At 53.6% G+C, this 11,562-nt stretch overlaps 1 protein-coding gene across 2 annotated transcripts; it reads left to right on the top strand.

The window, feature by feature from the left end:
• The first annotated feature begins 282 nt into the window (after positions 1-282).
• On the top strand, positions 283-6,544 carry RNF26 (ring finger protein 26). Of its 2 annotated transcripts, none has more exons than XM_037882357.2 (2): positions 283-468; positions 863-6,544. In XM_037882357.2, exon 2 carries the CDS (start codon positions 907-909, stop codon positions 2,416-2,418), a length of 1,512 nt encoding a protein of 503 aa, XP_037738285.1. In that variant the 5' UTR covers positions 283-468; positions 863-906; the 3' UTR covers positions 2,419-6,544. The 2 variants fall into 2 exon arrangements, with proteins under 2 accessions (XP_037738285.1, XP_037738286.1); XM_037882358.2 differs by having other exon boundaries at positions 361-545.
• Positions 6,545-11,562: the final 5,018 nt, after the last annotated feature.

Here is an 11,562-nt window from a genome sequence, read left to right as displayed (position 1 = left end):
GCTGGCTGCTCCACGGGCTGGCCCAGGATGGCCGGGGGTGCCCGACACCGGCCGGGGGCCACGGGAGGTGAGCCCAGGCTCCGCGGAGCTGCCGCGGGGACAGAGCCCGCCCCTCTGCCCAGGGTAGGGCGCTGTCCCTTTAAATCCTCAGCCCAGAGCGGGGGTCTTAGCCCCACCCACCCAGCTGGAGCCAGCATTAGCCAATCGCAGGAGCCTCGGGACCCATAGGCCACGCCCCTTCCGTCGGAACGTAAACAGCAACCCCCCCCCCCCGGAGTCCTTCAAACAGCCCAATCAGAGCGCGAGGAGGGGCGGTTCTCGCCGCCCATTGGCTGGCGTCGGGCCCCGCCCACTCAAGATGGTGGCGCCCATCCGCGCGGAGGGAGCCCCGGGACGTGGATAAGACTCACCCCCCGCGGGGGGGGAGGGGGGAAGCGATCCGGGGTGCCCCCCCCGTGGGAGAGAGGGGTGAGGAGCTGCTTCCCCCCCCCCCGCCGCGGAGGGATGGAATTGCCCAGCCGGCACTCCCGCGCCCGCCCCGCAAGGTCGTCCCCCCACCCCCAGCCAGAGGGCCCCCAAGCCTGAGGGATTTCACACTCCCACCCCTGCGGGATTTCACACCCCCACCCCTGCTGGGGCCCCTGCCTGAGCGCCCCCCGCCTGGTAGCAGGGGAAACATCCCCCCCACCCACACCAGGACCTTGAAACGCTAAAGTGACCCCCCCCCCCGGCACATTTAGCCACCAGAGGATCCTCTTCTCCTCCAGCTGCCTGGCAGGACCCTCCCCACCCCCTGGGAACCATCCCCATCCCTTCCGCTTTTCCCATCAGAGCCTGACCCTTCTCTTTTCCTCCAACCCAGCTGCTGCAGTTCACGCCGGGACCCCCCTCGTCAGGGCGCGAGCCATGGATCTAGTGTTCCTGGTTGTCAACGGCGTAGGGATGGCCCTGGATTTCCTGAGCCTCCTGCTCGATGTGAACTTCTTCCTGGTCTCCACCGTGGTCTCCATGCTGATCTGGCTCATCACGTTCGTCTACAACCTGCCCAGTGCGCTGGTGGCTGGTGTGATCCAGTGCTGGAACGGGACTTTGTTCTCCTTGGTGTACCTGGTGGAGGCGCTTTGCTGCCTGGCCCTGGGCTCTGTGCAAACGGTCACCGGCCTGTTCCGAGGCTTCTGCTCCAGCCTGGAGAGTCTGAAAGTGATCGGGAACCTGTTCTCGCACCTGGTCCTGAGAAGCAAGGAACTTGTGCACCGAGGGCTCTGGAATGTGGTTGGCTCTGGCCAGTCGCTCCTGAGGCAGGTATGCGAAGTGTTTACCATTGTCATGAGCCTCCTCGCCTACTTCGTTAACAGCATCATCAACATCTGCCTGATCGGCACCCAGAATCTGGTGCTGGCCCTGTGGGACTCCATCATCGGCCCTTTCCTAAGAGTCACAGACCTCCTCTCTGCTTTCCTTGCTCACATGTCTAGCAGTGCAATTGCCATGTCCATTCTCGTGTGGTCACCCTGCCAGCTGGCATTCGAACTCCTAGAGTCCATGAGCAAACTCCTGGTTAATGTCTTCTTCCTGAATCTTTATGGCCTAGTGTTGCTCGCCCTAATTGTCACAGTCAGCATCTTAGTCCTCAACCCTGAGCTGACAAGGACGCTGGCAAACCATGTGTTGGGATACCTGAATACCTTGCCTTCCTACCACCGCCTGCGGAGGGACATCTGGCGCCTCTATCAGATTGTGCTCTTGTCACTGGGGATGGTCGTGAGCTCCCATGCTTGGCGCAGGGTAGCAGGCTGGGGTCTCCAAATGGCCAACTGGAATGGAGGAGGCAGAGCAACAAATCAACAGGTCAATCAAGAGCCACAAGGTGCAGAGGCCAACCAAGGCAGGCAAGGGGCAGCTGCAACCATTCATAGGCCAGTTGCTCTTGGAGGAGCTCATCAGGGAAGACCAGGGCTGCCTGGAGCCAATCAGCAGGGTGCAGGTGGTGCCCGTCAGGTGCAGCAGCTGGCAGCCAGAGGACATGGGGACCAACATGACACGAACGTTGAGCAAGGATCAAATGTGCAACCAGCCTCTGGTCGAAATGCCACAGCAGGGCAGCGCTTCCAGCCACCAGGCGAAGGACCAAGCACATCACGAGCCAAAGCTCTGAGGAAAGAGCAGCTGAATGCTTCGGAGGAGGACAGCGAGGATGTCGCTTTGGAGAATGACCCGTGGATGCTCCTGAAAGAACAAGAAGAACGTAAAAAATGCGTCATCTGCCAGGACCAAAGCAAGACAGTCTTGCTCCTGCCCTGCAGGCACTTGTGCCTCTGCCAACAATGCACCGAAATCCTACTGCAGCAGGCCATCTACCAGCGCAACTGCCCACTCTGCCGACAGATGATATTGCAGACTCTCGACGTGTACTTGTGAGTTCGGGGTGTCGCTTAATCTACATTCCACCGGGCTTACCCGGTGTGCCAGCCAGCACAGGAGAATCCTGGGACCCTGGCTTCACGATGGTGTTACTTTCTGTGTCAGGTACCCGGCAGTAGCTCAATGCTTTCTATGCCACCAGGAGTTTTCCAAAGAACCGAGAATGGCACTGAAACAGAGAGAACATTAGAAGTTTGGTTTCACTAATATTATGGTGTAACTTGCTTGTCACTGCCACTGGAAAGCACAGCAGCCGGACTGAAAGGTTTTGGCAGTTGAACATTCTGTATTTCAAGGACTTTTGCCCGGAGTGCAGAATCTTCCTCTGTTGGTTCATCATACAGAGTAATCAAAGCAAGGCTTGAAAAAGGCTCCAGACACTTCCTAGCAAAAGTCTGCTATGAAAGATGAAGGCTGTGCCCTGGTAAGAAACTCAGCTGTTAGGAAAAAGCAAACGCTGGAATTCCAACCCTGCTATTAGGAGCAAGGCAGGCTTGGCTAGTGACTGCCTGAAAATCTTGGCATTTCTCCTCTTCTCTCAGCTGTTGAGAGGGAGAGGGAGCTCTTCTTGTTCCCCCTTACCCTCCTGCTTTCTTGTAGGGGGGCAGGAAGGGAGTTGAGTGGCTGACAGCCTGCAGCAGCAGCGTGAAATTGACACGTTCTTGGTCAGTTTCACAGCACACTACAGTGATGTCTTGTCAATTTCACACTGGCGCCCCAGGCTCACAGGTCCAGATTCTCAAAGATATTTAGGCCTCAAATGCCTGTCAATTTCAATGGGAGCTGGGCACTTAAATACTTTTGAGGATCTCGGCTACAGCCCCTAGTGAGTGGGCAAGTGCATCTTTCAAGCCTGATCCAAAAGACTGGCTCGTGATCTCCACAGCAAGAGGCCTATTTGGCTTTTGGTTGCAGAAGCACACCCTGTGCAGTCTTTAATCATTTCTTCAGAAACTGTCACAGTATTTTGGATCCTGATGCCATCTGGGGTCTTGATTTTTTTCTTTTTCCCCTTCAAAAGCTGGTAATGCAGGGGGGAAATTACTAGGCTGTGGGATTTTTCCAGCTCATTTTCCCCACTTCTCTCAGGGCCCCTCCTCCTCGAGAGAGAGACGCAAGTTAGAAGCCAAATGTTGCTACTGGGGAAAACACAAACTCTTCCCAGTTTAACTTACCATAGAGTTAAGCCAGCACCTCATTGGATACACTGGCATGTAGTTAGCACAGATCACCTATGCAAGATAGCACATTCCAGACTCCTTGCACGGCTTTTCTTTTTTTATTTTTGGGAGGGAGGGTGTTTGAGTGGGGGAGAGGAAAGCTGACTCTTTTTTCCTTTTGAAGATTTTCTTCTCATGAATGCGGTGCTGTTTTAACAGCCCTGGAGACTGAAGGCCTCCATTTATCCACAGAACAGGTCCAGCTTGGGCAGCAGCAATGCAAGCATCCACATCTCACTGTACCTCCCTCCACACTCAGAGGGTCCCCTTTAGAAGGGACTTGATTCTCCGTGGCCTACTCAACCCATGGCCTTTACCAAGACTGCTCTAGAGCCATCCCGTTGTAACTGTCTACACTGTCTCCCAGACTGGGTTGGAATTGAAGGAGTGGTCTCCGAGGGGGGAAGCTCCAAATCCCAATGCTGGACCGCGGAGACATGCAGACTCTGGGGAGCAAGTACTTTTCCATGTGGGATGAAGCTGTGATTGCACATATAGGGGTGTAATTTAGAGTGGGATTATATAGTGTTGAGTTTTACCCACGGCCTGAAATGTGAAACATATCATGAGATCTCCTTTGCTTGTGCACCATCCCCTTGCAGTGAAACTTAGCAGTAGTCTCTGGACTGGGAGGTCTGGAGGGCCTGTCAACATTTTGCCAGTAAGCGTAATTCCAAGAGATCAGCGAGCTGACAAATACATATTTAAACTAAAACCCTCTCGTGTTCCCGGATGCTTGAGATGGGTTATAAGAGTGCCAGAATCAATTTAATTGTCAGTGCTTACATTGGAAAGAGTCCCTGGACCACAAGACAAGAGGCTGAGGGCTGTTTTTCTTCTCTCTCAAGCTAATAAATAATTGATAGTTGGTCTGACCCCAAATGAAGCCCTGTATTAAGGCCAGAGAGCACTTGGGGAGGGTTGAATGAGTTTGTTTACACTGCAGAATTCTACTATGTCATAACGAGACGTGGGCTAGTCGGTGTGAATGTAACTGAATAGTTATAAGCACTTCGTGGGACGTTGTTACAGCCTCAGGGTGAAATGCTGGCTGTGCTGATGGCAATGGGAAAATTGACTTCAGTGGGTGCAGGATTTACCCCTGGTCTCGCTCCGGCGTTAGTATATGAGGCGGCCCCTGCAAGGAGGCCAGAACCGAACAGTTCTACCAAGGGTGGGGCACTGTCCTGCCCTGCAGAGCACGGCACATAGCCTGTAGGAAGACCCCCGTATTTGTGTGCTTGACGGTCTTAGGGAGGCTGATCCAGGCGTTGGCGGAGAGTTTCAGGGCGGAGCTTCACCTGGCAGATGAGTGTGAAGGGTGAGATGCAGAACCTGTGAGCTTCTTACCTCGAAAGCTGCAAGGGAGCAGTGCTGCTACTGGGCCACTGACAGGTAAAATGATGCAGCTTTCACTTTCTGATCAATAAGAAAAGAATCCTAGACAAGCATTTGAATGGCTGCTGTGTGATGCCGCTGGCAAGGGGATGAAAAATATCCTTCTCTGCCCCTTCTGAGCGCCTTACACTTGAAATCTAGAGTGACAAAAGCGAGATGTCACCGAATCAACTTCTGCCCTCGCTTGTAACCCACGCAGCCAGAGGTACAATGTGGGCCCTGCCTATTCTGACACACAGCCAGGCTTGCAATCCTCATGTTTACAATCTCTTACTTTGCTATTTTAGAAAAAAATTTCCTTCCCCCCAGCTGCAGTCTGTTTCAAACGTTGCTTTCCTCTCCATCTGGCCAGTCCCTTTCATTTTCTGCCTCGCCTCCATTTTCAAACACTGCAGGGGGATGTTGAAATCCAAACGGAGAATTGTTTATTTCCAAAAAAGAAAAGGAGTACTTGTGGCACCTTAGAGACTAACAAGTTTATTTGAGCATAAGCTTTCGTGAGTTACAGCTCACTTCATCGGATGCTGTAGCTCACGAAAGCTTATGCTCAAGTAAATTTGTTAGTCTCTAAGGTGCCACAAGTACTCTTCTTTTTTCAAATACAGACTAACACGGCTGCTACTCTGAAACCTGTTTATTTTCTGTGAATTCCCCTGGAAATGCTCTGATTGATTTGTAGAGTTTGTATAACTCACCCCCCAATCACCACAAGAGCGTCTCAAAGCGCAGCAGAATGGTGGCTGTGGGGCTGGGCCAAAGCTCTTTCCCGGTGGTACGTGTGTTCTGTCCCTTCAGAAAGTGCTCCAGGGCCTTAGTGCTGATGGGCTGGGGGGAAAGACCATGCCAAATAACAAAGCTCATAGCTGCATTGCTAAAATCCCAAGTGTATTTGTGGTATTATTCATGCCACAAATTGCACAGGCACAATCTAATACAGTAGCACGGGTCAGCTGGTGTAAATGGGCAGAGAGCTATGCCCAATTCAGCCTGAGGAGAATCTGGCCAAAGAGGCTTCTTAGGCTCTTGGGGAGGTGCAGCGTCTGTAACTACGTAATGCTTTCCACCTGCTCCAGCACAGATGAGGCTATTCCACTTCTTCCTAACCATCCCCCTTGGACGCTGGAGGCAGGCAGAGGCCTGCGCAGCGAACCCGGCCCTCTTGGTAAAGTTAGCCAGACCCTTCCCATTTGTGCCTTCGTAAAAAGCTGGCTCCCTCATGGCTGCTCTCTGGCTGCTCTGCTTCAGGGGTTTATTTTGAGCGATTGCTTTTCTAACGCAGTCCCCTGAGGGAGAGAGTTTTGTATCGGGCTTTCTGGGGGACTTCTCTTCCCAGAGGTCACTGCTGCTTCCCTTCCTATCCAGTCTTTTTTGATGTTTTAAAAGTCAGTCTCTCTGCCTTTTTAGGGGCTGTTATTTGCTGTCCAGAAAAGCTGTGTGTTTTAAGGTTAACTCTTTGCACTACTAACCTGACTCTGCACATTAAAGTCTCCTTTGCAAAAACCAAACTGCCTATGGCCCTGTTCTTGGGAGTGCTCCGATTGGGGGAGGGCCATCTCCCCACAGGGATACTGGTGTTGAACTTCATTTCTGCTCATCTCTGGCCCACTGGAAAAGGGGGAAAGCCCTGCAGCCAGAGATTGCAGGCTATAATCAGCAGGGAACCTGCAGCTTTAGCAGGAGAGTTCTGAGCAGAAACGACAAGGGTGAAGAACAGGGTAGGACGCGGTGGGGGTGGGCAGAGGTGGCTGGGGGGAGCGTGTTCAGATCGTGCACACAATCAGAGAGGGTGAGGAGGGGACCCTTCAGGGGTGTGGTCAGGCCCTAGGCAGATATGGGGATGGTGTGTCAGGGGTGTGCTTAGGCGTAACACACAGTTAACCTTCAACTGGGGAAGCTTGGCCACTAGCATGCACAAGTGCAGCTATGGCTAGTGTCCCCCTTCGCCTCCTGCTTCCCAGTTCTGTGAAACAAAACGAGCAGGCAGTAAAAACCGGCTGAGTTCTCGGTCAATATCCCTGCCCTCCAACCTCTTTCAGAGCCATGTTCCCTCACTCACTGGTATCTGTTATTTGTATATATGTTCTTCTTGCAACCAGATCAGGCCTTGGGCAGTGGGGAGAACCCAGCCAACAGGAAAGCTTCAGCGTTTACAGGTCAGCTGGGTTTTGAGTTATGCTGTACGGAAGGGAACAAAAAAAAATCTGAAATTAATTCATTTTTTTCTCAGCAGGAAAAAGCTTTCCCCTCACCCTCTCATAATAATTAATAATATAATAAAATAGTGGTTAGATTTTGCTCTAGCTTTCCAAAGAGAAATCTCCCTTTGAGCTTAGCCCAAGCACGGAAAAGTTCAACCCCCACAGAAGGCTTTGCAGAAATTTCTGAGCATGCGGAGACATGTGGCTCAGCATAGACGCCACCTTATCTGATACTCTGGGGGGCCTTGGGCAAGTTGCTTCCCTTCTCAGTGATTCAGCTTCTCCAGCTGTGAAATGGGGATGATGATCTGGACCTACCCCCCAAGGGTGGATGGGAGGCTAATTTATTCGTGCCTGCAAAATGTGACACTCCAGGGTATCTCTAGGAGGCACTATAAGCGGAGAGAGAAGACCCAGAAAGGAGGATGTTTCACTTATTATGTGTCTAGGTAACATTTCCTTGTAACAATATGGAAGCCACAACTATCTGGCTTCCTATCAATTATGCTTTGAGGTCTGTGAAAGTGCAGTGGCTGTTTAAAGTGTTATCCTTCACGTCCTGTCCTGAGTTGCTGGACGGATATGCACGGGTAAGCACGCTGCTTTTCAACCCAGAGGTGGCTGCATTTCACTAGTGGATGAACTATTCTTGCATATACTTTGGAGCCACGAAATGGGAAGGAGTTCTGGCTTCCAGTTCCCTGATCTAAATGCTCGACAACCCCAGTCCCAGAGTAAGGAACATAATCCAGGAGTCCTAAAGCTCAGACTCCTCCACTCTAGTCAATAGAAAACACCCCCTCCCAAAGCAAGGACTAGAACCAAGCAGTCCTGGCTCTCAGTGCCTGCTCCAGCCCCTACGAAGGTCTGCGTTCCTTTGGGAGACGGATGTCTCTAATGCTGCCTCATCTCTCTGCAGCCCTTGTGTGGGCGAACTCCCACCCCCACCTCTCGGCACGTACGCAGCACTTCCTAGCTCTGAATATTAGCTAACTCATCCCCTCACCCTCTTCTTCGCTGGGGAAACTGAGACATTGCAAGGTTCAGCCCCACATTTTCCAGGGTGCCCACCATTAGTCCGAAACATGATTTCCAGAGATAATCCATGCCCGCAGTGCCTAATGAATTCAGGTAGAAATGCAAGGTGTGGAGGTGCTCAGCACTTCTGCAAATTAGGCACCCCAAAATAGAGACCCCCACATTTGGAGGCCACTGTTGAAACCCTGAGCTTAAAGGGCTTGCCCAAGGCTACAAGGCTAATCCACAGCAGAGCAGGGATTAGAGCGGCTTCGCTGAGGATCTGGTTATCTGTGCAGATGCTACCAGTACCGACCTCCCGAGCCAGCCGAAGGCTTGTGGGAAGGAAACATGCCATGCTGGAACCTGGCGGTGCTCTCTCCACCTGCCCTGCAGCTGCTGCTGGCCTAGCAGAAGGAAGTTATTTTTTGGCTAATATTTCTGTAGCCCATTAAGACTCGTTATTACACGCAGCAGAGAGCTGGGTTCGGAAGGCCGGCTCTTCCCCTGGGAGCCATCAGGCCTGTGGTTTTACTTACTCCCTGGCTGTTACAGCAGGCAATTAACAGAAAAATGCAACTGTACATTCCCCGCCGCCCTGCTCCCAGCGAGTCTAGGCAGATCGCAGGGTTATTGATACCTGCACTCAACCTTTTCCCTTAATAACTCACCCATTAAGTGGCAGCTCCTGGACTCGCTGTTCTGGCTGCTGTTAAAAATGTACCTTCCAGCCGGCTTCGTGTTAGCACAGGGCTAGTGAAATATTCATGGGCTGAGAGCTGGAACTCGGACCAGCCGAGGGGTGGGAAAGTGACCCTGCACTGTGATCCCTCAGCGCAAACAACTGTCGTGGTTTGAGCAAATTCCAGCCGGCTCTCCTGTGCCCCTTTGGGACAGTGAGACCTAGGTTAGCCCGGGGGATTTGTCCCAATTCTAGCCACCACTGCAAACCCCAGCATGGGCAGGCAAAGCTGCTATAGACTGCTCGATTTGCAGTGGTGCAGCTTAACCCGGTTCCAATCATGCCTGAGCCTCCCTGGTGCAAATCCGGACTTACAACAGCTTTGCATGTCTGCACTGAGTGTTTCCCTGTTGGAGCTGTACACGAGCCTGGAATCTCCAGCCTGGAGAAAGCCTTGGTCTGGTGGCACGTGGGGGAGATCTGTTTACACCCCCAGGTCAGATTGTTCAGTCCTTGGAGTCCATCCTACTCCAGACAGGGCATGGGTTAGTGGCTTAAGCATCAGGCTTCACCGCCCACACCCTGGAACAATAGCAGCTGGGTCCTTTGTCCAGCGGAGGGGGAGGAACAGAATTCCAGGTAGCCCTGGAAAGTGTTTGGGTGGAACCCTTAAAAATTCAGGCTCTGTGCAGGCATTCACCAGCAAGTGGCATTTATGGTAGGAGTTGGGGTCTTTGGCTAAAATCCACCACCCTGCACTGTTTTAATGTGCGCTGGCCACCGGGCAACTCCCCAGAGGCGGTTGCATTTCAGCAGGGCATTGATCCCTGCGTGCATAGCAGGCAAAATACAATTAATCCCTCCCAAAGGGCTTCCCAGCCTCTGGCACACTCCTGCACCTGGAGGTGGATCCAGAGCAGCCTGGAGACTCTTCTCATCCTCTGGCCTGGCAGCTTCAGCCCTGCCAGACTGTGGGGTCCCGAGCAGCCAGTGCTGGCTCCGTGGCTCAGAGCGGGGATGAAGCAGAAGGAAGGGAGATGAGCTGGGAGGGGAGATGCCCTCCTGACGGGAACACGTGGGAGTTTGAGGCTGGGGAGCTGGACATCTCAGCCTGCACAGCCCAGAGCCTGGCAGAGCTGCCTGGTGCTCACGTGCAGCAAGGGGCCTGGATTGCATTAGTGGGGAGGGAAGGAGGAAGAGGCTGGAGACCAGAGGAGGCGGCGTTGAGGTACTAACCAGGGGACTGGGTTACTCCTTGGGATCAGGCTTGGGTCTCTGGCCTATACCTGGCCGCAGTGGAGGGCCCCATGGGTGGACTGAGTTTGGCTGGTCTCAGTCCAGGTCCTGGCTTGCACAGCACAGAACCACCAACTCTGCTGGCACGAACGGTCTCAGAAGGGCCAAGGAGTGACTGGGCTGGTCATGCAGCCTCTTCCACCAGGGCTATGGTCACGGGTCCCAAGGAGGGGATAGTAATTACAAGCAAACTCCACCTGGATGAGCCGCAGCTCATCTGGCTCCCATTGCCTGGGCAGCAGCCCCTCTCTTGAGCAGCTTCTGCCTTGTCTGGGCAAGATGCCATGGGGTCTAATCGTGGCCCCAGCTTTAATGAGATGGTGATTTCCATACTCCAGAGACGGCGGCAGTGTCGGGAGGACAGACAGATCCATCTGCTCTCACCCCCCTGCTGCCTTTCTCCACAAGGCAGGTTGTCTCGTGCCCAGTAGGGAGGCTGGCTAATGATGCTACGGGCAGCAGATGACAAATAGCAGCTGGACCACCGGGGACCTTGGCAGTCGTGGGCCTGAGGCGTAGGGAACGAGGCGGGGCAGGAATGTCGTGTGCATGGAAGCTCTTTGATGGCACCGTCTGGCATCCCGGAGAAGGCTCCTTCAGCTGTTGATGGGTCAGAACGGCGAGCCCAGATCCAGCCTCCTTCAGCTGGGGATGTGGGAATTCAGATCCTACATCTGGCTCTGGCAAATGGCCTCATTGCTGCAAATAGCAAAACCAAACCCTTAGATGCAAACTTGGGGGTGTCCAGAATCCGGATTCAGCACCTGCAGCTAAGCCCATGTCTGCTTGGGGCTGTGAAGGCAGCAGCTGCGATGGGACCCAGGGCGGCTGCAAGTCGCCTGTTTTGAGGAGAGCTCTGAGCAGCTGAACCTCTAGGACAGGGGTCCCCAGCTCGGGGTCTCAGCCAGGTGTCAAGGGGTCACGGCCACCCTCCCCTCCCCATATTGCTAAGGGGAAAGGGGATTTCCAATGGGAGGGGAAGGAGGTTTGGGGGGGTCCCAGCATGGAAAAGGTTGAGTACCACTGCTCCAGGGGCTTCCCCACCCTTCCTGTTTGCCCACCCTCAGCCCAACCGCCCCCTGGAAGTGAGGTTCCCTCCCCCTGCACCATCCTCTGCAGCCCCCCCAGCCCAACGCAGCAGATGAGTTCAGCTGCAAAAGAGGCTTGTCCATCTCCAAGAGCAAGCAGCTCCTGCCATCGATCCGTGGATCCATTTAGCCCCCAGGTGGCTCCGCTTACGGAAACAGATCAAACCCAGGCAGGCATAAGTCGTAAGTCCACTGCTGTCCTCAGGCCGCTTCCAGGAAGGAGGTGCTGCTGCCAGAGCATT

Source organism: Chelonia mydas, chromosome 22 (genome assembly GCF_015237465.2).
Source record: "Chelonia mydas isolate rCheMyd1 chromosome 22, rCheMyd1.pri.v2, whole genome shotgun sequence".
Taxonomy (NCBI): Eukaryota; Metazoa; Chordata; order Testudines; family Cheloniidae; genus Chelonia; species Chelonia mydas.
Note: the sequence above shows the minus strand (reverse complement) of the source record. Positions and strands in the feature narration are given on the sequence as shown.